Source organism: Blennius ocellaris (genome assembly GCF_963422515.1).
Source record: "Blennius ocellaris genome assembly, chromosome: 23".
In the NCBI taxonomy this organism is placed as follows: domain Eukaryota; kingdom Metazoa; phylum Chordata; class Actinopteri; order Blenniiformes; family Blenniidae; genus Blennius; species Blennius ocellaris.
Window position 1 is genome coordinate 1,919,876 of NC_137672.1, and position 27,045 is coordinate 1,946,920.

At 47.7% G+C, this 27,045-nt stretch overlaps 1 protein-coding gene across 1 annotated transcript in view; it reads right to left on the bottom strand.

Annotated features, from left to right (window-relative positions):
• The window catches only part of zfta (zinc finger translocation associated), a gene marked incomplete at its 3' end in the record, with an annotated part of 56,579 nt that extends 29,787 nt beyond the window's left edge, over window positions 1–26,792 (bottom strand). The window contains exons 1-2 of the mRNA XM_080519337.1: window positions 26,626–26,792; window positions 13,834–14,328 (exon numbers count right to left, since the gene is read on the bottom strand). Of these exons, the coding sequence (XP_080375463.1) occupies window positions 13,834–14,328; window positions 26,626–26,755 (625 nt within the window). The 5' untranslated portion in view covers window positions 26,756–26,792. The remainder of the gene's footprint in view (window positions 1–13,833; window positions 14,329–26,625) is intronic.
• Window positions 26,793–27,045: the final 253 nt, after the last annotated feature.

Sequence of the window (27,045 nt, forward strand, 5' to 3'; positions counted from 1 at the left end):
ATCTGGTAATGCTGAAGCAGCGTGCGATACCATCCACACTGTGACTGCTAGACTGCAAACCAAACACCCCGGGGCCTTCATCATCATCACAGGTGACTTCAACCATGCTTCTCTCTCATCCACTCTCCCTACCTTCTACCACTTTGTGACATGCACCACCCGTGAACAGAAGACTTTGGACCTGCTGTACGCAAATGCTAAGGATGCGTACAGCTCCACTGCCCTGCCACCACTGGGCAGGTCAGACCACAACCTAGTCCTGCTCTCATCATCATACAAGCCTGTGGTTCAGTGAGGACGGTGAGGAAATGGTCTCCTGAGGCCATGGAGACACTGCGTGGAGCGCTGGAGGCCACAGACTGGGATGCTCTGTATGAGCCACATGGCGGAGACATCGATGGCCTGACTGACTGTGTCTCTGAGTACATTGGGTTCTGCATAGACAACACCCTCCCCACTAAAGAGGTCCGCTGCTACCCCAACAACAAACCGTGGGTAACCAGCGACCTGAAGGCCCTTCTTAATGAGAAGAAGAAGGCCTTCAGATCTGGGGACAGAGCAGAACTCAAACGGGTACAAAGGGAACTGAAACGCAGCATCAGGGAGAGCAAGGACAACTTCAGATGAAAAGTGGAACCCAAACTGGAGGAAAACAACAGCAGGGACGTCTGGAGTGGGATGAGAGAGATCCCCGGCTTCCAGCGGAGAGGTGGGACTGCAGCTGAGGGGGAGGAACGACGCGCCAACGAGTTGAACACATTCTTCCATAGGTTCAACACCTCCACGCCCGGCGGCCCCTCTACTGCTCCTACTAGCTACAACCCCCCCACCGCCCCCATCACCCCTAACACCTCCCTGCCCCCTGCTGACATCCACCACAGACCTTTTCACACCTCCCACCAACTGGACATCCTCCCAGCCACCACAGCTCCCCACCACCTCCTGCAGTGGACAGCCCCCTGCCCCACCCTCATCACCTCCAACTCATCCACCTTCCACCTCAGACACTGCCATATCCCCCCCCCACCCCCCCGTCTGGACTCCACATCACATCCAGCCAGGTGAGGAGAGAGCTGGAGAGGCTCAAACAGAGGAAAGCTGCCGGACCGGACCGCATCAGCCCTCGCGTGTTGAAGGCGTGTTCCATCAGCCCTCGCGTGTTGAAGGCGTGTTCCATCAGCCCTCGCGTGTTGAAGGCGTGTTCCATCAGCCCTCGCGTGTTGAAGGCGTGTTCCATCAGCCCTCGCGTGTTGAAGGCGTGTTCCATCAGCCCTCGCGTGTTGAAGGCGTGTTCCATCAGCCCTCGTGTGTTGAAGGCGTGTTCCATCAGCCCTCGCGTGTTGAAGGCGTGTTCCATCAGCCCTCGCGTGTTGAAGGCGTGTTCCATCAGCCCTCGTGTGTTGAAGGCGTGTTCCATCAGCCCTCGCGTGTTGAAGGCGTGTTCCATCAGCCCTCGCGTGTTGAAGGCGTGTTCCATCAGCCCTCGCGTGTTGAAGGCGTGTTCCATCAGCCCTCGCGTGTTGAAGGCGTGTTCCATCAGCCCTCGTGTGTTGAAGGCGTGTTCCATCAGCCCTCGCGTGTTGAAGGCGTGTTCCATCAGCCCTCGCGTGTTGAAGGCGTGTTCCATCAGCCCTCGTGTGTTGAAGGCGTGTTCCATCAGCCCTCGCGTGTTGAAGGCGTGTTCCATCAGCCCTCGCGTGTTGAAGGCGTGTTCCATCAGCCCTCGCGTGTTGAAGGCGTGTTCCATCAGCCCTCGCGTGTTGAAGGCGTGTTCCATCAGCCCTCGCGTGTTGAAGGCGTGTTCCATCAGCCCTCGCGTGTTGAAGGCGTGTTCCATCAGCCCTCGTGTGTTGAAGGCGTGTTCCATCAGCCCTCGCGTGTTGAAGGCGTGTTCCATCAGCCCTCGCGTGTTGAAGGCGTGTTCCATCAGCCCTCGTGTGTTGAAGGCGTGTTCCATCAGCCCTCGCGTGTTGAAGGCGTGTTCCGGCCAGCTCTGTGGAGTTCTGCAGCACCTCTTCAACCTGAGCCTACACCTTCAGAGAGTGCCAGTGCTCTGGAAAACATCCTGCCTGGTCCCCGTGCCCACAAAAGGACGCCCTGCTGCACTGAAGGATTCCAGGCCGGTGGCTCTGACCTCTCACATCATGAAGGTCATGGAGAGACTGGTCCTGGCACACCTCAGACTGCTGGTGTGCCCATCGCAAGACCCCCTGCAGTTTGCATATCAGCCCCATGTTGGGGTTGATGATGCAATCATCTACCTGCTGCAGAAGGCGTTTTCCTCCCTGGACAGACCCAACTCCTCAGTCAGGATCATGTTCTTCCACTTCTCCAGCGCCTTCAACACCATCCAGCCCAGACTGCTGAAGGCCAAACTGGAGAACATGAGGTTGCTGCTCCCCTCATCACTTGGGTGGACGACTATCTGACGGGCAGACCGCAGTTTGTGACATTAGTCTGATCAGTAACGTCGGGGCCCCCCAGGGAACTGTACTGTCCCCCTTCCTCTTCACCACATACACATCTGACTTTAAGTACTGCACTGAGTCGTGTCATCTGCAGAAATTCTCTGATGACACGGCCATTGTGGGGTGTGTTGAGGGCGGGGGGGAGGCGGAGTACAGGGTCCTGGTTGACTGATTTGTGAAGTGGTGTGGGGAGAAGCACCTGCTGCTGAACGTGGAGAAGACCAGGGAGATGGTGGTGGACTTCAGGAGGAACCAGCCCCTGCCCTCTCCAGTCAGCATCAGTGGGAAGGACGTGGACTTGGTGGACTCCTATAAGTACCTGGGTGTCACACTGGACCATAAACTGGACTGGTCCACCAACACACAGGTTCTACAAGAAGGGCCTGAGCCGGCTCTACTTCCTGAGGAGGCTCAGGTCCTTTAATGTCTGCAACAAGATGCTGCACATGTTCTATCAGTCTGTCGTTGCAAGCACCATCTTTTTTGCTGCAGTGTCCTGGGGTGTCCTGGGGTGTCCTGGGGTGTCTAGCGGTGTCCTGCGGTGTCCTGGGGTGTCCTGGGGTGTCCTGCGGTGTCCTGGGGTGTCCTGGGGTGTCCTGTGGTGTCCTGGGGTGTCCTGGGGTGCCCTGGGGGGTCCTGGGGTGTCCTGGGGTGTCCTGGGGTGCGGACATCAAGGCAAAGGACGCCAACAGACTGAACAAAGTGATCAGGAAGGCAGAGTCTGTTGTCGGCTCCAAGCTGGTCACCTGGAGGAGGTGGTGGAGGACAGTCATGGACAATCCCCCCCCCCCCCTCCACAAGACACTGGACCAGCTGAAAAGCAGCTTCAGCAACAGACTGATCCAACTCCGCTGCTCGAAGGAACGTTACAGGAAGTCCTTCCTCCCCACGGCAATAAGACTTTTCAACTCGTCGTCTACCTCCGTCAGAGCCTCAATATAACTACTCATGCTTATTTCTAAGTGCCCATGTTCAGTTCTGTGTTTTACTAAATTTATGTCCTACCCAGATATTTTTATATTTGTATATTTTTATTTCCTACTTTTATATTCTATTCTATTGTATTTTGTAACATTCCTAGGTACCAGATTGCTGCAACAAAACAATTTCCCTTCGGGGATGATTAAAGTTATTATCTATCTATCTATCTATCTATCTATCTATCTATCTATCTATCTATCTATCTATCTATCTATCTAACTATCTATCTATATCTATCTATCTATATCTATCTAGGGCTGCAGCAGCACCATGAAGGGCCCCACCATGGCCCTCCATAGGGCTGCAGCACCATGAAGGGCCCCACCATGGCCCTCCATAGGGCTGCAGCACCAGAAGGGCCCCACCATGGCCCTCCATAGGGCTGCAGCACCAGAAGGGCCCCACCATGGCCCTCCATAGGGCTGCAGCACCAGAAGGGCCCCACCATGGCCCTCCATAGGGCTGCAGCACCAGAAGGGCCCCACCATGGCCCTCCATAGGGCTGCAGCACCATGAAGGGCCCCACCATGGCCCTCCATAGGGCTGCAGCACCAGAAGGGCCCCACCATGGCCCTCCATAGGGCTGCAGCACCATGAAGGGCCCCACCATGGCCCTCCATAGGGCTGCAGCACCAGAAGGGCCCCACCATGGCCCTCCATAGGGCTGCAGCACCATGAAGGGCCCCACCATGGCCCTCCATAGGGCTGCAGCACCAGAAGGGCCCCACCATGGCCCTCCATAGGGCTGCAGCACCATGAAGGGCCCCACCATGGCCCTCCATAGGGCTGCAGCACCAGAAGGGCCCCACCATGGCCCTCCATAGGGCTGCAGCACCAGAAGGGCCCCACCATGGCCCTCCATAGGGCTGCAGCACCATGAAGGGCCCCACCATGGCCCTCCATAGGGCTGCAGCAGAACCTTGACCTCCAATAAACTGTGTATCAAGCAAAGATAAAAAGGAGGACATGTTTCACACAACCACATTACTTCTTCAGGGGACGTGTTGAAACATGTTGAAGACGTTGGCTGTTGACCCGTATCGAAATTGTACTTGGAGTATTTGGCTGATTCTGAAAGATTGCATGAATGGTTTCCTTGATGTGGCCAGGGGCTGAATGGAGGGACCGGTACCAGGGACTGAATGGAGGGACCGGTACCAGGGACTGAATGGAGGGACCGGTACCAGGGGCTGAATGGAGGGACCGGTACCAGGGGCTGAATGGAGGGACCGGTACCAGGGGCTGAATGGAGGGACCGGTACCAGGGGCTGAATGGAGGGACCGGTACCAGGGGCTGAATGGAGGGACCGGTACCAGGGGCTGAATGGAGGGACCGGTACCAGGGGCTGAATGGAGGGACCGGTACCAGGGGCTGAATGGAGGGACCGGTACCATGAGGGAACTGCTCAGTCCTCTAGACCAGTGTTTTTCTACCTTTTTGAGCCAAGACACACTTTTTTCTTTGTAAAACTCTGGAGTCACACCTCCACCTGAACATGTTAAACTGTGAAACTCTGCAGCCTCTATTAACAATATAAAGTCTTTCTCATCAAAGTTTGATCAACAGGAATCCAGTAAATCCAGAAAGCAAGGACTTTTTTTAATAGTGCCTCCCTCAGTGTGAAACCTGGACCTGATGGATGAAGAGCTGAGATCCTGGTTTTCAAAAACTTCTCCATCACTGTCACTGACACAGTACTTTGATACAAGATGGTAGCAGGAGGTGGAGATGAACCACACTGACGTCTGTCACTTTACATTTCACCGGCAAAGTTCTGTGCTGCCCTCTAGTGGTGAAGAGTATTTATACAGGATTACTCTGCAACACACTGTCACTGTGAGAGCAAATGATTTTTAGAAAAAAAAAGTGAAATTGGAGTAGTCAAATAATATGAATATAAAAACAAGATAATAACCTGACTATAATATATCATGATACGACTTCCGGTTAGCGAGTTGATGGCGTAGACGTGTTGTGCGAGTGCTCCCATGAATATCTAACTTTTTAAACCACCTAGCCCTCAAACTTTCAAGACAAACGGAATTCCCTCTTCCTTTTCTCTCTTTTCTCTTTTTGTTTCGCCGACACAAGCCCCGCTACCTCTGAAATGGCTGCGAAAAGCGGCAAGTCCAGCAAAAAAGAAGAAGCTAGCGCTAGCTTAACATTAGCAGCCATCACCGAGCTGCTTGAGGAACATCGTGCAGCGTTAGCCACCGAGTTCAAGACATCATTCAGTCAGCTCGACTCGAAACTTGACCAAACGCGGCTCGCAGTGGAGGACCATGGCCAACGTGTCTCGTCCCTCCAACTTGCTACAGAAGACCTCAGTCAACGAGTCGTCGACCTTGAAGGCATTTGCTCGACTCTACGCGATGATAATGCTAGGCTAAAGGCTAAAGTTAACGACTTGGAGAGCCGAAGCAGGAGGCAGAACATACGAATCCTGGGTCTACCGGAGTCCATTGAAAGTGGATCTCCTACCGAGTTCTTCTCGAAGCTGCAGTGCGAGATATTTGGGAATAACACACTGCCCTCACCACCAGAAATCGACAGAGCCCATCGCTCTCTAGCATCCAAGCCGGCCCCCGGACAGCGACCACGGCCAGTCATCCTCCGCCTACACCGGCACCAGACCAAGGATCTTCTCATCAGAGAGGGAAACTTGAATATCACGGCCAGCCGGTTCGCGTTGTGGAGGACTACAGCCCCGAAGTTCTCAGTCAGCGATCAGAATACTTTGGAGTAATGGCAGAACTTTACAAACTGGGTCTGAAGCCTGCTCTCCTCTACCCCGCCCGGCTCCGTCTCACGCTGTCCGGTAGGGCCAGAAAGTGGATCAGCTCCGTGGACGAGGCGCAGAACTACATCGAGACCCTCCGCAAGTCTCCGAAGTCGCCATAATAGCACGGTTTAACAACTCACTACCGTTCACGACCCTGCCATTCTGCAGGTTCAGTACCATTTTAGTTGGTGTGGTTTGTTTACATTACATAGGTGGGCATGTTCACTCATCTGGTTAGTACGTGAGTATCTATTCCCCGCTCCCCTTTGCGGACAACTATCACCGATCATTTTTTATTTATTTTTTTACTTATTTTTTCTTTCTCTCTTTTTCTTTTCTTCAAATTTGCGAACAAATCTTGTGCTGTTTGGACAATCTGCATTGACACTGTGCTTGAAGCTTGATTTGTTTTGATTCTGCCATTACGTGTACCTTCTGAGAGCATCATAAGTTCTACCACTTTACCTGCTGGCTCTGTCATAATTTTGGTTGACAATTTTAATACTACATTATTTGGGCCAGGAATTTGTATCTGCTTTATCTTTTTGTAATCATATTTCAGAGCTCAAATCAGGGTGTCAAAGTCCTATTTTGGAAAGGGAATCCCTTCTTTTACTAACTTACTTTTTACTATTCCTCTTAAGTATACACGTTGGTTTTAAGGTTCTAAGTCCATAAATGTTCATAATATAGGAGCAATAGTTAGTTTAGTGCTAGTTAGGAAGATGTGTTGTTGTGTAATGTTGGTTCTGAAGAGCTTGCTGCTTTTCTTTTTAGCAGCTGTCTTGGTCGGGGAGGGCGGGGGGGGGGGGATATGTCATTGCCAGAAGCGTTTCAATTATTCTTTTGAAATTAATACTTTACACTAGTTCTATCCATTTCTTTTCAGTTTTTTGTCCAGGTCACTGTGCTCACACCATAACTTTTCATGTCAAACGCTATGAGTAGACATTTGAAGCTGGCGAGCTGGAATGTTAAGGGCCTAAATCACCCTGTTAAAAGAAGAAAGGTCTTTTCACATCTAAAACAACATAAAACAGAAATAGCCTTTCTACAAGAAACCCATATTCGCAGTTCAGACAATAACCATCTACTTTCAAGATGGTCGGGACAGGGATTCCATTCCTCATTTCAAGCCAAAGCCCGAGGAGTTTCAATCCTTATCAGTCAAGATGTATCATTTGAACTGCATAGTGTGATCTCTGATAAATTTGGTCGATATGTGATTATCTCCGGTAAATTATACAATACACCAGTCGTACTTGTAAATGTTTACGCCCCTAATATAGATGGCGTAGTCTTTTTTGAACGATTGTTCTCCCTGCTCCCAGATCTTAATACATATTCTCTCATACTTGGTGGCGACTTTAACTGTTGGCTTGACCCGGTTTTGGACCGATCCTCTACGAACCCCGGCACAGCGAGTAGGTCAGCCCGTTTTATTCAGGCTTTTCTTTCTGACTATGGTGTCTGCGATGTGTGGCGCTCTCTGCATCCATGCGACAGAGAATACTCCTTTTTCTCACATGTTCATCACACATACTCGAGGATCGACTATTTTTTCATTGATAATAAATTGATTCCCCTGGTTCACTCCTGTGCCTATCAGAGCATTGTCCTCTCTGACCATGCTCCTATTGCCCTAACCATGTCCCTTCCCGACCGGCCACAAAGAGCCAGACAGTGGCGATTCAATTCAACTTTGCTGTCTGTTGATAATTTTGTTAAATTCATGGAGAAGGAAATAGCTTTTTTTCTTACTACTAATCTGTCTCCAGACATATCCAGTCTAATTGTTTGGGATTCCCTCAAGGCTTATATCCGGGGACAGATTATATCTTACACTGCGCAAGTGAGGCGAGAGTCCTAAAAGGAGCGATCAGACCTTGCCCACCAAATTAAAGAGATCGATAAACAATACGCTCAGACAAAGTCTACAGATCTATACAAAAAGCGGCTGGAACTTAAGACCAGATTTGACCTGCTTACCACTCATTCAATAGAACAATCACTCTTAAAAAGTAAAACCATGTTTTATATATATGGAGACAAATCAGACAAATTATTAGCTAACCAACTTAAAGGCTCCAAGGCTAAACAAAATATCTCCAAAATCCGGTTACCAAGCGGCCATGTAACTACAGATCACTTACAAATTAATGATGCATTCAGGGACTTCTATACCCAGCTATACACCTCGGAATCTCAGACTGATTGCGATGATATTTCTGATTTTCTAAACGGTCTTAGTATTCCCAGTCTCTCACCGGACCTAAGGAAGAAATTAGAGGAACCTATATCCCAGGCAGAAATAGCACTAGCCATTTCCTCAATGCAGTCTGGTAAGTGTCCAGGCCCTGACGGCTTCCCGGTAGAATTTTTAAAGAAATTCTCCTTGCTGCTTTCCCCATCACTATGTTCAGTTCTCTCAGAATCCTGCAGACAAGGCTCCCTCCCTTCTTCATTTTCTGAGGCCTGTATTACTCTCATTGCTAAAAAAGGTAAAGACCCGATGGAATGCACCTCGTACAGGCCTATCTCCCTCCTAAACACAGATGCTAAAGTTTTAGCCAAGGTCCTGGCCCATAGATTGGAGAATGTCCTCCCTACAATCATATCCAAAGACCAAACAGGCTTTGTTAAAGGCAGGCAGTCCTACTTCAACATAAGACGACTGCTTAACATTGTTTACTCTGCCTCTGAAGATGTCCCTGAATGCGTTGTTTCCCTTGATGCGGAGAAGGCATTCGATCGCGTTGAATGGAACTACCTATTTACTGTGCTGAGTAAATTTGGCTTTGGTCCAAATTTTACTTCATGGATTAAACTATTATATTTGCATCCCACAGCCTCAATTCGCACCAACTCTCAACGGTCAGGACCCTTTAGTTTACATCGTGGAACCCGTCAGGGGTGTCCCCTCAGTCCCATGCTCTTCGACATGGTTATTGAACCACTTGCCATAGCACTTCGCTCTTGTAAGGATGTATCTGGTGTCTGGAGAGGTCACATTGAGCATAAAGTTTCACTTTATGCAGACGACCTGCTGCTCTTCATTTCCTATCCAGCAGCTTCATTGCCCCCTGTTCTGTCGCTGCTTAGTCAGTTCGGTAAACTTTCAGGCTACAAATTGAATCTCAGTAAAAGTGAGCTTTTTCCCATCAATAATGAAGCATGTGCCTTAGACCTCAGCAGTTTTCCTTTTAAAATTGAGAACAACAAATTTTCCTATTTAGGCATATCTGTGACAAGGAAGCATAAAGATCTTTTCCAGGAGAACCTTATCACATTGTTAAATCAAACTAAACAAATCCTAACACAATGGTCGTCCCTGTCGATGTCGTTTGTGGGCCGTATCAATTCAATCAAAATGACCATTCTACCTAAATTTCTGTACCTCTTCCAGGCCTTACCACTCTTTATCCCCGGATCCTTTTTTCAACTTCTCGACTCAGTTATTTCCTCATACTTATGGCAGGGTAAGCGACCACGTTTGAACAGGATTCATCTTCAAAAGACCAAGGCGACGGGGGGTCTGGCCCTTCCAAATTTTCGCTTCTATTACTGGGCTGCTAATTTACGCTGCCTTGCATTCTGGTCCTCCTGTTATGGCCAGCCTGACTGTCCTGACTGGGTGGCGATGGAGTTACAGTCAAATAACAATTTGTCAATTCTTGCACTCCTTGGATCCTCACTTCCACTTCCCTCACTTAGATCAATCGGAAATCCAGTGGTTAAACACTCTCTAAAAATCTGGGCCCAATTTAGGAAGTATTTTGGTTTTCATAGCTTTTCCCTGCTAAGCCCCATTGCATCAAACCATCTTTTCAAACCATCCTGTCAGGACTCAGTCTTTCAAGAATGGCACAGGAAGGGGATTGTACGTTTCAAGGATCTGTTCATAGATAACAGTTTGGCATCATTTGAGCAGCTCAGTAGAAAATTCAGCCTTCCAAAGTCAAATTTCTTCAGGTATCTTCAGGCAAGACATTTTCTTCTCTCACAGACGACCAGATCTGTAACAGCAGCGGATTTGACCATCGTTGACACTGTCCTCTCTATAGACCCACTTAAAAAGAGGCTAATTTCGGCTTTTTATGGCAAGCTACTAGATCTTAGGAGTGCCCCCACAGAGAAGCTCAAAACAGCATGGGAGGAGGACTTGGGTTTTCCTTTACCAGAGGATACTTGGCTTTCCATTCTTAAACTGGTTAATTCAACCTCCCTCTGTGCACGTCAATGTTTAATTCAGTTTAAGGTGGTACATAGGGCTCATATTTCAAAAGCCAAACTGTCCTCCATGTACCTGGATATTAGTCCATACTGTGTCAAATGCAAACATGCGGAAGCTTCTCTTATTCACATGTACTGGTCCTGCTCAGGCCTGGAGAAATATTGGAGGGAGGTTTTTCATACACTTTCTCGGGTGTTAAACATCAAACTGGAACCAAACCCATTGACTGCTCTGTTGGGGGTCATGGGAGGGGTGAAAGAGTTAACTCTAGCAAAGCAACACACTCTATCCTTTGCCTCCCTTTTGGCTCCACGAGCAATTCTGCTCAGGTGGAAAGACACTTTCCCTCCCACTCAGGCGCAATGGCTGGGAGATATCATGTCCTGCTTAAAACTGGAGAAAATTAGACACTCACTTCAGCATTCAAATCAGAAGTTCCAGAAGGTGTGGAGCCCCTTCCTAAAAGAATTCCAGACCCTTTAAAGGCTTGGTCCTCGAGTACAGCTCAGCTATGCCGCACACTTGCTACACACTCCGAGCTTTTGGTTTAACAGTGACTTTATGCTACAACCAGTAATCTGGCAATGACATGGGAGGGATTATTTTGTTTTCTCTTTCCTTTTCTTTTTTTTTTTTTTTTTCTTTTAAAATATTTCTTTCTTTTCTTTTTTTGTCTTTGTTTTTATATATCCTATTTGTGCATGATGTGATTGATATACACCCACGTCTACCTCATGTCTCTGTAATGACTATTCAGCACTGCACATTTGTTATAATGAGAAAATGTTAATAAAAAGATTTTGAATTGATAATATATCATGATACAATGTGTGTGTGTGTGTGTGTGTGTGTGTGTGTGTGTGTGTGTGTGTGTGTGTGTGTGTGTGTGTGTGTGTGTGTGTGTGTGTGTGTGTGTGTGTGTGTGTGTGTGTGATGAGTCCTCACCGGTCAGCTGCCCTGCCGGCTCCAGGTCGGCTGTTGCTGTAAAAGAGTTGGATGTTTGGAGTTATTCTCATCACAGGCATTCACTTCTGTTGTGAAATAGTGTCTGAATGAAACAGTGAGCAGATTCACCCTAAATTAATGTTCTCACACACATTTCTATGCAACGTTTGACAACAATCAGTCGGTGTGCATTTCCCTTCTCACAAACAACTTTCAAGCTTGTTGATGAGATATTGTGAAGAATAAAGTTATCTTATGTTACAATCAACATGTTGAAATCACAACATTCTCTAAGTAACTAACAGACATCATGTCTGAGTACTTTCACATTATGAGTACTTTCACATTATGAGTACTTTCACATTATGAGTACTTTCACATTATGAGTACTTTCACATTATGAGTACTTTCACATTGAGTACTTTCACATTATGAGTACTTTGACTCCTCCCAGATAAGAAGACAAAGTTCTCATGAAGCTTTGAACTTGCTCTGCTCACTGAACCTTCACCCTGGTGTGTGTGCTGTCCCGCTGTACCCACTGAAGAGAACCTTCACCCTGGTGTGTGTGCTGTCCCGCTGTACCCACTGAACTAAACCTTCACCCTGGTGTGTGTGCTGTCCCGCTGTACCCACTGAAGAGAACCTTCACCCTGGTGTGTGTGCTGTCCCGCTGTACCCACTGAAGAGAACCTTCACCCTGGTGTGTCTGCTGTCCCGCTGTACCCACTGAAGAGAACCTTCACCCTGGTGTGTGTGCTGTCCCGCTGTACCCACTGAACTAAACCTTCACCCTGGTGTGTGTGCTGTCCCGCTGTACCCACTGAACTAAACCTTCACCCTGGTGTGTGTGCTGTCCCGCTGTACCCACTGAAGAGAACCTTCACCCTGGTGTGTGTGCTGTCCCACTGTACCCACTGAAGAGAACCTTCACCCTGGTGTGTGTGCTGTCCCGCTGTACCCACTGAACTAAACCTTCACCCTGGTGTGTGTGCTGTCCCGCTGTACCCACTGAAGAGAACCTTCACCCTGGTGTGTGTGCTGTCCCACTGTACCCACTGAAGAGAACCTTCACCCTGGTGTGTGTGCTGTCCCGCTGTACCCACTGAACTAAACCTTCACCCTGGTGTGTGTGCTGTCCCGCTGTACCCACTGAACTAAACCTTCACCCTGGTGTGTGTGCTGTCCCGCTGTACCCACTGAAGAGAACCTTCACCCTGGTGTGTGTGCTGTCCCACTGTACCCACTGAAGAGAACCTTCACCCTGGTGTGTGTGCTGTCCCGCTGTACCCACTGAACTAAACCTTCACCCTGGTGTGTGTGCTGTCCCGCTGTACCCACTGAAGAGAACCTTCACCCTGGTGTGTGTGCTGTCCCACTGTACCCACTGAAGAGAACCTTCACCCTGGTGTGTGTGCTGTCCCACTGTACCCACTGAAGAGAACCTTCACCCTGGTGTGTGTGCTGTCCCGCTGTACCCACTGAACTAAACCTTCACCCTGGTGTGTGTGCTGTCCCGCTGTACCCACTGAACTAAACCTTCACCCTGGTGTGTGTGCTGTCCCGCTGTACCCACTGAAGAGAACCTTCACCCTGGTGTGTGTGCTGTCCCGCTGTACCCACTGAAGAGAACCTTCACCCTGGTGTGTGTGCTGTCCCGCTGTACCCACTGAAGAGAACCTTCACCCTGGTGTGTGTGCTGTCCCGCTCTACCCACTGAAGAGAACCTTCACCCTGGTGTGTCTGCTGTCCCGCTGTACCCACTGAAGAGAACCTTCACCCTGGTGTGTGTGCTGTCCCGCTCTACCCACTGAAGAGAACCTTCACCCTGGTGTGTGTGCTGTCCCGCTGTACCCACTGAAGAGAACCTTCACCCTGGTGTGTGTGCTGTCCCGCTCTACCCACTGAAGAGAACCTTCACCCTGGTGTGTCTGCTGTCCCGCTGTACCCACTGAAGAGAACCTTCACCCTGGTGTGTCTGCTGTCCCTCTCTACCCACTGAAGAGAACCTTCACCCTGGTGTGTCTGCTGTCCCTCTCTACCCACTGAAGAGAACCTTCACCCTGGTGTGTGTCCTGTCCGACTCTGCCCACTGAAGAGAACCTTCACCCTGGTGTGTCTGCTGTCCCGCTCTGCCCACTGAAGAGAACCTTCACCCTGGTGTGTCTGCTGTCCCGCTCTGCCCACTGAAGAGAACCTTCACCCTGGTGTGTCTGCTGTCCCGCTGTACCCACTGAAGAGAACCTTCACCCTGGTGTGTCTGCTGTCCAGCTCTACCCACTGAACTAAACCTTCACCCTGGTGTGTCTGCTGTCCCGCTCTACCCACTGAACTAAACCTTCACCCTGGTGTGTGTGCTGTCCCGCTCTACCCACTGAACTAAACCTTCACCCTGGTGTGTGTGCTGTCCAGCGGTACCCACCATTGGCATGCAGCAGCAGGGCGTCCTGGGCGCCCCCCCCGTCCAGAGGGGGGGTGTGGCCCCCCCCGGAGAGGCTGAGGTGGCTCTCCCAGCCGGAGCGGATGACGTCCTTGTCGGCGGGGCTCCACAGCAGGGAGTCGGGGTGCTTCTGGCGGATGTGCCTCTTGATGGTGCTGAGCTTCAGCGTGGCCAGCGAGCTGCCGCACACCATGCAGATCATGCCGTGCCTCTGGGGGTCGAAGTCCATGAGGTACTCGCTGCGCCAGTACTCGTGGTAGTAGCGGCGGTGGTCGCGGCCCGGGATGCGGCTCAGGCCCGGGCGGGAGGCGCGCTGCACCCGGGGCTTGCGTCCAGAGGGGCCGGGGGCCGGGGACAGCAGCAGCGGGTGGTCCGGGCCCCCGCTGATGCTCCAGTAGCTGGTGCCCGGCGAGCGCACCGGCGTGGTCATGCCCGACCCAGAATCCTCTGCACCGTGGCCGTTAGCAACAACCTCCTCTGGCAACACAGGACGACACGTCGGTCAGGAAGTAGTCCCAGTTACTCCACAAAGTAACTCAGTACTTGTAACTGAGCCTCCCTATCCGGAGCGCGGCACGGCGGTCTGCACCGTAAGGATATTGTTTCTGAACTGGTTCTCTACTGAATGAGCAGTGGTGGAGGGTTCTAAACCTTTTTCATTATTAGTCATTATTATTCCATTTCAAAGTTAACTTCATTTAACTTTATATACCACATTACAATAATATTGCCTTTTTAGATTGAGAGCCCCCTAGTGGTGAAACATTAGAGTTCTTTTAAACAGCTAGTGAATAGAGAGCCCCATAGTGGTGAAACGTTATAGTTCTTATAAACAGCTAGTGAATAGAGAGCCCCCTAGTGGTGAAGCGTTTTAGTTCTTATAAACAGCTAGTGAATAGAGAGCCCCCTAGTGGTGAAACATTATAGTTCTTTTAAACAGCTAGTGAATAGAGAGCCCCCTAGTGGTGAAACATTATAGTTCTTTTAAACAGCTAGTGAATAGAGAGCCCCCTAGTGGTGAAACATTATGGTTCTTTTAACCAGCTAGTGAATAGAGAGCCCCCTAGTGGTGAAACATTATAGTTCTAATAAAAAGCTAGTGAATAGAGAGCCCCCTAGTGGTGAAACATTATAGTTCTTATAAACAGCTAGTGAATAGAGAGCCCCCTAGTGGTGAAACATTATAGTTCTTATAAAAAGCTAGTGAATAGAGAGCCCCCTAGTGGTAAAACATTAGAGTTCTTATAAAAAGCTAGTGAATAGAGAGCCCCCTAGTGGTGAAACATTATAGTTCTTATAAAAAGCTAGTGAATAGAGAGCCCCCTAGTGGTGAAACATTATAGTTCTTATAAAAAGCTAGTGAATAGAGAGCCCCCTAGTGGTAAAACATTAGAGTTCTTATAAACAGCTAGTGAATAGAGAGCCCCCTAGTGGTGAAACATTATAGTTCTTATAAAAAGCTAGTGAATAGAGAGCCCCCTAGTGGTAAAACATTAGAGTTCTTATAAAAAGCTAGTGAATAGAGAGCCCCCTAGTGGTGAAACATTAGAGTTCTTTTAAACAGCTAGTGAATAGAGAGCCCCCTAGTGGTGAAACGTTATAGTTCTTTTAAACAGCTAGTGAATAGAGAGCCCCCTAGTGGTGAAACATTATAGTTCTTTTAAACAGCTAGTGAATAGAGAGCCCCCTAGTGGTGAAACGTTATAGTTCTTTTAAACAGCTAGTGAATAGAGAGCCCCCTAGTGGTGAAACGTTATAGTTCTTTTAAACAGCTAGTGAATAGAGAGCCCCCTAGTGGTGAAACGTTATAGTTCTTTTAAACAGCTAGTGAATAGAGAGCCCCCTAGTGGTGAAACGTTATAGTTGTTTTTAACAGCTAGTGAATAGAGAGCCCCCTACTGGTGAAACGTTATAGTTCTTTTAAACAGCTAGTGAATAGAGAGCCCCCTAGTGGTGAAGCGTTTTAGTTCTTATAAACAGCTAGTGAATAGAGAGCCCCCTAGTGGTGAAACATTATAGTTCTTTTAAACAGCTAGTGAATAGAGAGCCCCCTAGTGGTGAAACATTATAGTTCTTTTAAACAGCTAGTGAATAGAGAGCCCCCTAGTGGTGAAACATTATGGTTCTTTTAACCAGCTAGTGAATAGAGAGCCCCCTAGTGGTGAAACGTTATAGTTCTTTTTAACAGCTAGTGAATAGAGAGCCCCCTAGTGGTGAAACATTATAGTTCTTTTCAACAGCTAGTGAATAGAGAGCCCCCTAGTGGTGAAACATTATGGTTCTTTTAAACAGCTAGTGAATAGAGAGCCCCCTAGTGGTGAAACATTATGGTTCTTTTAAACAGCTAGTGAATAGCGAGCCCCCTAGTGGTGAAACATTATAGTTCTTTTAAACAGCTAGTGAATAGAGAGCCCCCTAGTGGTGAAACATTATAGTTCTTTTAAACAGCTAGTGAATAGAGAGCCCCCTAGTGGTGAAACATTATGGTTCTTTTAAACAGCTAGTGAATAGAGAGCCCCCTAGCGGTGAAACATTATAGTTCTTTTAAACAGCTAGTGAATAGAGAGCCCCCTAGAGGTGAAACGTTATAGTTCTTTTTAACAGCTAGTGAATAGAGAGCCCCCTAGTGGTGAAACATTATAGTTCTTTTAAACAGCTAGTGAATAGAGAGCCCCCTAGTGGTGAAACGTTATAGTTCTTTTTAACAGCTAGTGAATAGAGAGCCCCCTAGTGGTGAAACATTATAGTTCTTTTAAACAGCTAGCGAATAGAGAGCCCCCTAGTGGTGAAACATCATAGTTCTTATAAACAGCTAGTGAATAGAGAGCCCCCTAGTGGTGAAACATTATAGTTCTTTTAAACAGCTAGTGAATAGAGAGCCCCCTAGTGGTGAAACATTATAGTTCTTTTAAACAGCTAGTGAATAGAGAGCCCCCTAAGCCCCCTAGTGGTGAAACATTATAGTTCTTTTAAACAGCTAGTGAATAGAGAGCCCCCTAGTGGTGAAACATTATAGTTCTTTTAAACAGCTAGTGAATAGAGAGCCCCCTAGTGGTGAAACGTTGTAGTTCTTTTAAACAGCTAGTGAATAGAGAGCCCCCTAGTGGTGAAACATTATAGTTCTTTTAAACAGCTAGTGAATAGAGAGCCCCCTAGTGGTGAAGCGTTATAGTTCTTATAAACAGCTAGTGAATAGAGAGCCCCCTAGTGGTGAAACGTTATAGTTCTTTTAAACAGCTAGTGAATAGAGAGCCCCCTAGTGGTGAAACATTATAGTTCTTTTAAACAGCTAGTGAATAGAGAGCCCCCTAGTGGTGAAACATTATAGTTCTTTTAAACAGCTAGTGAATAGAGAGCCCCCTAGTGGTGAAACGTTATAGTTCTTTTAAACAGCTAGTGAATAGAGAGCCCCCTAGTGGTGAAACATTATAGTTCTTTTAAACAGCTAGTGAATAGAGAGCCCCCTAGTGGTGAAACGTTATAGTTCTTTTAAACAGCTAGTGAATAGAGAGCCCCCTAGTGGTGAAACATTATAGTTCTTTTAAACAGCTAGTGAATAGAGAGCCCCCTAGTGGTGAAACATTATAGTTCTTTTAAACAGCTAGTGAATAGAGAGCCCCCTAGTGGTGAAACATTATGGTTCTTTTAAACAGCTAGTGAATAGAGAGCCCCCTAGTGGTGAAACGTTATAGTTCTTTTAAACAGCTAGTGAATAGAGAGCCCCCTAGTGGTGAAACGTTATAGTTCTTTTAAACAGCTAGTGAATAGAGAGCCCCCTAGTGGTGAAACGTTATAGTTCTTTTAAACAGCTAGTGAATAGAGAGCCCCCTAGTGGTGAAACATTATAGTTCTTTTTAACCAGCTAGTGAATAGAGAGCCCCCTAGTGGTGAAACATTATAGTTCTTTTAACCAGCTAGTGAATAGAGAGCCCCCTAGTGGTGAAACGTTATAGTTCTTTTAAACAGCTAGTGAATAGAGAGCCCCCTAGTGGTGAAACGTTATAGTTCTTTTAAACAGCTAGTGAATAGAGAGCCCCCTAGTGGTGAAACGTTATAGTTCTTTTAAACAGCTAGTGAATAGAGAGCCCCTAGTGGTGAAACGTTATAGTTCTTTTAAACAGCTAGTGAATAGAGAGCCCCCTAGCGGTGAAACGTTATAGTTCTTTTTAAACAGCTAGTGAATAGAGAGCCCCCTAGCGGTGAAACGTTATAGTTCTTTTAAACAGCTAGTGAATAGAGAGCCCCCTAGCGGTGAAACGTTATAGTTCTTTTAAACAGCTAGTGAATAGAGAGCCCCCTAGTGGTGAAACGTTATAGTTCTTTTTAAACAGCTAGTGAATAGAGAGCCCCCTAGTGGTGAAACGTTATAGTTCTTTTAAACAGCTAGTGAATAGAGAGCCCCCTAGCGGTGAAACGTTATAGTTATTTTAAACAGCTAGTGAATAGAGAGCCCCCTAGCGGTGAAACGTTATAGTTCTTTTAAACAGCTAGTGAATAGAGAGCCCCTAGTGGTGAAACGTTATAGTTCTTTTAAACAGCTAGTGAATAGAGAGCCCCCTAGTGGTGAAACGTTATAGTTCTTTTTAAACAGCTAGTGAATAGAGAGCCCCCTAGCGGTGAAACGTTATAGTTCTTTTAAACAGCTAGTGAATAGAGAGCCCCCTAGTGGTGAAACGTTATAGTTCTTTTAAACAGCTAGTGAATAGAGAGCCCCCTAGTGGTGAAACATTATAGTTCTTTTAAACAGTTAATCTGAGTTTATGGAAAAATAAATAAATATCGTAGATGTTTTCAAACAACACAACAATTCATCTTTCAAAGGGTTTCAGAATGCTTTGAAAGGAACCTTCAGAATTGAAAGATAAACTGCTTTTGAAAGCCCTTAGATTTTGTTTTTAGCCATAATAAGTATGATAATGAATATGAGCATGTCTAATCATTTATAAACATTAACTAACCCGGACACATTTCTGTTTGTGTGAATTCCCAGTACGCAGTCGCTCACCGTCGGCGTCCATCATGTCAACAAAGACCCGCTGAGCTAAATCTGACACTGCATCGACTCTCCTTCCTCCTAATGTGTGGTAAATACAGTGGACGAGATATGATGCTGCAAGACACTTTGTCTCAGAAGCTGGTATTTACAGATAAATAGACATTAAAACTGTAAAATGAAAAGCTTATTTTGCTGGTCTGCCAACATATTGACTTTATAGCTTCCATCTGACTGCGCCTGCACCAGATTGGACATTTGTGTAAGATGGTGTCGAGTATTGAGATAAACGGAAGATTGAAAGTGGAGCAGAATAAGGTCACTAATTAACTAAAACATTTATTTTGTAAAGGAACAGAGTATTTACAGATATGTAGTTACTAAATATAGGTTTCAGTTTAAAGTTGCTGTTTGTTATCATAAAGTCTATTGTGATGGAATAAACATATCGTTTTTTATTTGTCATATTTTGAATAATATATTTCCATAGTTGTGATTCTACTTTATTATATTTATTATATTATATTATTATATTATATTATAATAATATAATAATATATTATATATATAATATTATTATATTATTCCAACCAAACAGCCGGGAGAAAACTGCCTGAAGGCTGGAGCTCAGGTGAGGGGGGGGCAGCAGGGTACTGCAGTGTGCCGGGGGGGTCACCTGAAGGCTGGAGCTCAGGTGAGGGGGGGGCAGCAGGGTACTGCAGTGTGCCGGGTACTGGCGGGGGGCGGGGGGCGGGGGGGGGGGCGGGGGTCACTCACCACTCACACACATGAGAAAGAATTCCCAGCAGATGCAGATTCAGGACTAAATCAACAGCGACTGGATTTTATAGAACAGATAAACAAAGGCGGTGACGTAAATATGAAGTGAAGGAAAAGTCGACCAGCAGAGGACCAGGGAACCTTCCAGATGTGCAGGACTGGTCCACCTGGGACATTAACTGGTCCAGTATCACACCTGGTAGATAAACTGGTCCAGTATCACACCTGGGAGATAAACTGGTCCAGTATCACACCTGGTAGATAAACTGGTCCAGTATCACACCTGGTAGATAAACTGGTCCAGTATCACACCTGGTAGATAAACTGGTCCAGTATCACACCTGGGAGATAAACTGGTCCAGTATCACACCTGGGAGATAAACTGGTCCAGTATCACACCTGGTAGATAAACTGGTCCAGTATCACACCTGGTAGATAAACTGGTCCAGTATCACACCTGGGACATAAACTGGTCCAGTATCACACCTGGGACATAAACTGGTCCAGTATCACACCTGGGAGATAAACTGGTCCAGTATCACACCTGGGACATAAACTGGTCCAGTATCACACCTGGGACATAAACTGGTCCAGTATCACACCTGGTAGATTAACTGGTCCAGTATCACACCTGGTAGATTAACTGGTCCAGTATCACACCTGGGAGATAAACTGGTCCAGTATCACACCTGGTAGATAAACTGGTCCAGTATCACACCTGGGAGATAAACTGGTCCAGTATCACACCTGGTAGATAAACTGGTCCAGTATCACACCTGGGACATAAACTGGTCCAGTATCACACCTGGGACATAAACTGGTCCAGTATCACACCTGGGAGATAAACTGGTCCAGTATCACACCTGGGACATAAACTGGTCCAGTATCACACCTGGGAGATAAACTGGTCCAGTATCACACCTGGTAGATTAACTGGTCCAGTATCACACCTGGGACATAAACTGGTCCAGTATCACACCTGGTAGACAAACTGGTCCAGTATCACACCTGGTAGATAAACTGGTCCAGTATCACACCTGGTAGATAAACTGGTCCAGTATCACACCTGGTAGATAAACTGGTCCAGTATCACACCTGGGACATAAACTGGTCCAGTATCACACCTGGTAGATAAACTGGTCCAGTATCACACCTGGGACATAAACTGGTCCAGTATCACACCTGGGACATAAACTGGTCCAGTATCACACCTGGTAGATTAACTGGTCCAGTATCACACCTGGTAGATAAACTGGTCCAGTATCACACCTGGTAGATAAACTGGTCCAGTATCACACCTGGTAGACAAACTGGTCCAGTATCACACCTGGTAGATAAACTGGTCCAGTATCACACCTGGTAGATTAACTGGTCCAGTATCACACCTGGTAGATTAACTGGTCCAGTATCACACCTGGTAGATTAACTGGTCCAGTATCACACCTGGTAGATAAACTGGTCCAGTATCACACCTGGTAGATAAACTGGTCCAGTATCACACCTGGGACATAAACTGGTCCAGTATCACACCTGGTAGATAAACTGGTCCAGTATCACACCTGGGACATAAACTGGTCCAGTATCACACCTGGTAGATAAACTGGTCCAGTATCACACCTGGTAGATAAACTGGTCCAGTATCACACCTGGTAGATAAACTGGTCCAGTATCACACCTGGTAGACAAACTGGTCCAGTATCACACCTGGGAGATAAACTGGTCCAGTATCACACCTGGGAGATAAACTGGTCCAGTATCACACCTGGTAGATAAACTGGTCCAGTATCACACCTGGGAGATAAACTGGTCCAGTATCACACCTGGTAGATTAACTGGTCCAGTATCACACCTGGTAGATAAACTGGTCCAGTATCACACCTGGTAGATAAACTGGTCCAGTATCACACCTGGGAGATAAACTGGTCCAGTATCACACCTGGGAGATAAACTGGTCCAGTATCACACCTGGTAGATAAACTGGTCCAGTATCACACCTGGGAGATAAACTGGTCCAGTATCACACCTGGTAGATAAACTGGTCCAGTATCACACCTGGGAGATAAACTGGTCCAGTATCACACCTGGTAGATAAACTGGTCCAGTATCACACCTGGTAGACAAACTGGTCCAGTATCACACCTGGGAGATAAACTGGTCCAGTATCACACCTGGTAGATAAACTGGTCCAGTATCACACCTGGGAGATAAACTGGTCCAGTATCACACCTGGTAGATTAACTGGTCCAGTATCACACCTGGTAGACAAACTGGTCCAGTATCATACCTGGTAGACAAACTGGTCCAGTATCACACCTGGGAGATAAACTGGTCCAGTATCACACCTGGGAGATAAACTGGTCCAGTATCACACCTGGTAGATTAACTGGTCCAGTATCACACCTGGGAGATTAACTGGTCCAGTATCACACCTGGTAGATAAACTGGTCCAGTATCACACCTGGTAGATTAACTGGTCCAGTATCACACCTGGGAGATAAACTGGTCCAGTATCACACCTGGTAGATAAACTGGTCCAGTATCACACCTGGTAGATAAACTGGTCCAGTATCACACCTGGTAGATAAACTGGTCCAGTATCACACCTGGTAGATAAACTGGTCCAGTATCACACCTGGTAGATTAACTGGTCCAGTATCACACCTGGGACATAAACTGGTCCAGTATCACACCTGGGAGATAAACTGGTCCAGTATCACACCTGGTAGATAAACTGGTCCAGTATCACACCTGGTAGATAAACTGGTCCAGTATCACACCTGGTAGATTAACTGGTCCAGTATCACACCTGGTAGATAAACTGGTCCAGTATCACACCTGGTAGATAAACTGGTCCAGTATCACACCTGGTAGATTAACTGGTCCAGTATCACACCTGGGACATAAACTGGTCCAGTATCACACCTGGGAGATAAACTGGTCCAGTATCACACCTGGTAGATAAACTGGTCCAGTATCACACCTGGTAGATAAACTGGTCCAGTATCACACCTGGTAGATAAACTGGTCCAGTATCACACCTGGTAGATAAACTGGTCCAGTATCACACCTGGGAGATAAACTGGTCCAGTATCACACCTGGGACATAAACTGGTCCAGTATCACACCTGGGAGATAAACTGGTCCAGTATCACACCTGGTAGATAAACTGGTCCAGTATCACACCTGGGAGATAAACTGGTCCAGTATCACACCTGGTAGATTAACTGGTCCAGTATCACACCTGGTAGACAAACTGGTCCAGTATCATACCTGGTAGACAAACTGGTCCAGTATCACACCTGGGAGATAAACTGGTCCAGTATCACACCTGGGAGATAAACTGGTCCAGTATCACACCTGGTAGATTAACTGGTCCAGTATCACACCTGGGAGATTAACTGGTCCAGTATCACACCTGGTAGATAAACTGGTCCAGTATCACACCTGGTAGATTAACTGGTCCAGTATCACACCTGGGAGATAAACTGGTCCAGTATCACACCTGGTAGATAAACTGGTCCAGTATCACACCTGGTAGATAAACTGGTCCAGTATCACACCTGGTAGATAAACTGGTCCAGTATCACACCTGGTAGATAAACTGGTCCAGTATCACACCTGGTAGATTAACTGGTCCAGTATCACACCTGGGACATAAACTGGTCCAGTATCACACCTGGGAGATAAACTGGTCCAGTATCACACCTGGGAGATAAACTGGTCCAGTATCACACCTGGTAGATTAACTGGTCCAGTATCACACCTGGTAGATTAACTGGTCCAGTATCACACCTGGGAGATTAACTGGTCCAGTATCACACCTGGTAGATAAACTGGTCCAGTATCACACCTGGTAGATTAACTGGTCCAGTATCACACCTGGGAGATAAACTGGTCCAGTATCACACCTGGTAGATAAACTGGTCCAGTATCACACCTGGTAGATAAACTGGTCCAGTATCACACCTGGTAGATAAACTGGTCCAGTATCACACCTGGTAGATTAACTGGTCCAGTATCACACCTGGTAGATAAACTGGTCCAGTATCACACCTGGTAGATAAACTGGTCCAGTATCACACCTGGTAGATTAACTGGTCCAGTATCACACCTGGGACATAAACTGGTCCAGTATCACACCTGGGAGATAAACTGGTCCAGTATCACACCTGGTAGATAAACTGGTCCAGTATCACACCTGGGAGATAAACTGGTCCAGTATCACACCTGGTAGATAAACTGGTCCAGTATCACACCTGGTAGATAAACTGGTCCAGTATCACACCTGGTAGATAAACTGGTCCAGTATCACACCTGGTAGATAAACTGGTCCAGTATCACACCTGGGAGATAAACTGGTCCAGTATCACACCTGGGAGATAAACTGGTCCAGTATCACACCTGGTAGATAAACTGGTCCAGTATCACACCTGGGAGATAAACTGGTCCAGTATCACACCTGGTAGATAAACTGGTCCAGTATCACACCTGGGAGATAAACTGGTCCAGTATCACACCTGGGACATAAACTGGTCCAGTATCACACCTGGGAGATAAACTGGTCCAGTATCACACCTGGGACATAAACTGGTCCAGTATCACACCTGGGACATAAACTGGTCCAGTATCACACCTGGTAGATAAACTGGTCCAGTATCACACCTGGGAGATAAACTGGTCCAGTATCACACCTGGTAGATAAACTGGTCCAGTATCACACCTGGTAGATAAACTGGTCCAGTATCACACCTGGTAGACAAACTGGTCCAGTATCACACCTGGGAGATAAACTGGTCCAGTATCACACCTGGGACATAAACTGGTCCAGTATCACACCTGGGAGATAAACTGGTTTCTCCATACAGACGACATGTTGATGGTGTCAGAACCAGCAGAGGCTCTCATCGTGTTCAACACCTGTCAGTGTACTGCATCATTATACTTTATTACTTAGTATGTTACTTGTTACTAAAAATACATTATTACCTGTCCAATACTTGTTCAACACACTGGATTCTGATTTTACTTCCAAATAAAACATTTCTGTTCTTATTGTTCTAATAATGTTATTATTAGACTCCATTGTACTTTGTTTCATTAAGTCATTTCTAGTGTTTATAACAGGGCCGCCATGCTTTCTCCCTCTGTAGTACGTCCCTGAGAGGGACGGTACGACGGTACGGTACGACGGTACGGTAGGAGGTACGGTACGACGGTACAGTAGGTGGTACGGTAGGACGTATGGTACAACGGTACAGTACGACAGTACAGTAGGATGGTACAGTACGACGGTACGGTATGACGGTATGGTACGACGGTACAGTAAGTGGTACGGTACGATGGTGCGGTACGACGTTTGGTACGACGGTACGGTATGACGGTATGGTATGACGGTACAGTAGGTGGTACGTATGGAGAGCGATACGGCGGTACTGTAAGGCAGTACGGTGGTACGTAAGGCAGTACAGTACAGCGAGTATAGTACAACGGTATGGTAAGGTGGTACGGTGGAACGGTAAGGCGGTACGGTACAGCGAGCATAGTACAACGGTATGGTAAGGTGGTACGGTGGTACAGTAAGGCGGTATGGTACAGCGACTATAGTACAACAGTACGGTAAGGCAGTACGGTGGTACGGTATGGTGGTACGGTAAGGCGGTACGGTAGGTGGTACGGTAGGACGTATGGTACAACGGTACAGTACGACAGTACAGTAGGATGGTACAGTACGACGGTACGGTATGACGGTATGGTACGACGGTACAGTAAGTGGTACGGTGCGATGGTGCGGTACGACGGTTTGGTACGACGGTATGGTATGACGGTACAGTAGGTGGTACGTATGGAGAGCGGTACGGCGGTACTGTAAGGCAGTACGGTGGTACGTAAGGCAGTACAGTACAGCGAGTATAGTGCAACGGTATGGTAAGGTGGTACGGTGGAACGGTAAGGCGGTACGGTACAGCGAGCATAGTACAACGGTATGGTAAGGTGGTACGGTGGTACAGTAAGGCGGTATGGTACAGCGACTATAGTACAACAGTACGGTAAGGCGGTACGGTGGTATATCTGTAATCTGGATTGTAATCCAGATGCAGGATTTAGACAATTAATGAGAATGAAAAAAAAAATGTCAGTTTCAAATTTGATTTGCTCCAATTTCACCATATTTGAAGAAACACACGTGAAACTAGCACACATTAGTCCATTTAGGCTTTTAGTTGTGTGAAATTCACATTTGCTAGGAAAATATAGCTTTTATAGAATTCCAAGGATAGTTTCATTCACATTGAGAAACATTTTTAAATTACACAACATTAAATGTGAGAAACCTTGGTGTTTATTATAATAGATATCAATGATATAAAAAAAGACTTTCAAAAGTTAAAAACTCTAAAATATGACAGTTACTATTTATTATCTCCAGCCTGTTGGTTCCCATGTTGGACTTTAGTTCTGCCAGGGTGGTTCTGGGACCAGACCAGCGTTCTGGAGGACCAATCTTCAAACCAACCACAAACCGCTTCACTGAGTTTTTATCACATTTTAATTAGAGTTTTCTTCTCTGACTGGAAGAATTTCATTTGAGAAACAGGTTGAGGGGTTTGTGCATGTGGCCCCCGCCTGCAGTGTGACCCCCCCCCCACACACACACACACACACCTTTTCCAGATCCCCTCTGTCCACCCCCCAGTCCACCCCCCCTCTGTCCGCCCCCCCCTCCCCCCCTCCAGACCCCCTCTGTCTGGATTCGACTCTGGTCTGACCTCCTGTTTCTGGCTGCAGTACCGCCGCTGGCCGCTGGGGGCCGTCGTGTGCGGGTTGCGCTGCCTGCCTGCGTGCTGTTGAGCCTTTGTTTATAGGAGCCCCAGACGGAGGGGCCATGCTGCTCCGGGCTTTGTCCCCGACGCGGATTAAGCGCCTGCCTCCCCGGGCCGTGTCTCCCGCTCCCCTCACCCCCTCACCGTCCCACACGAGCCCCGGCGGAACCGAGCGCCTACCTCCCGGGTCGCTGCCGTCCCGCGTCGCTTCCTCCTCCCCGCCTATGATTAATGAGAGCAGCTCGGGCTGCTCGGCGCTCCGGAGCTCCGCGGGCTCCACCGGCTCGCTCTCCCCGGGCTCCTCGTCCATCCCCGGCCCGGCCGCCGCGCGCTGCTGCCCCGCTGCTCTTCCGTCCGTCCTCCCCGTCACTGCAGCCCGGCTCCGGGCATGTCACACGCACAACACTCGCGTGTTCCGGCGGGGACCCGGTTCACGCCGCGCCGCTCGACACGCAGCACCCCCCCCCCCCCCCCGCCCTCCACCCGCCACCGACCCCAACTTAACTTTTCATCCAATCACACCGGCAGGTATCGGGGGCGACGAGCACCGTGGGACGGCGCTGCTTCGGCTGCAAGCCGTTCGGCCCGGGCCTCCGTTCG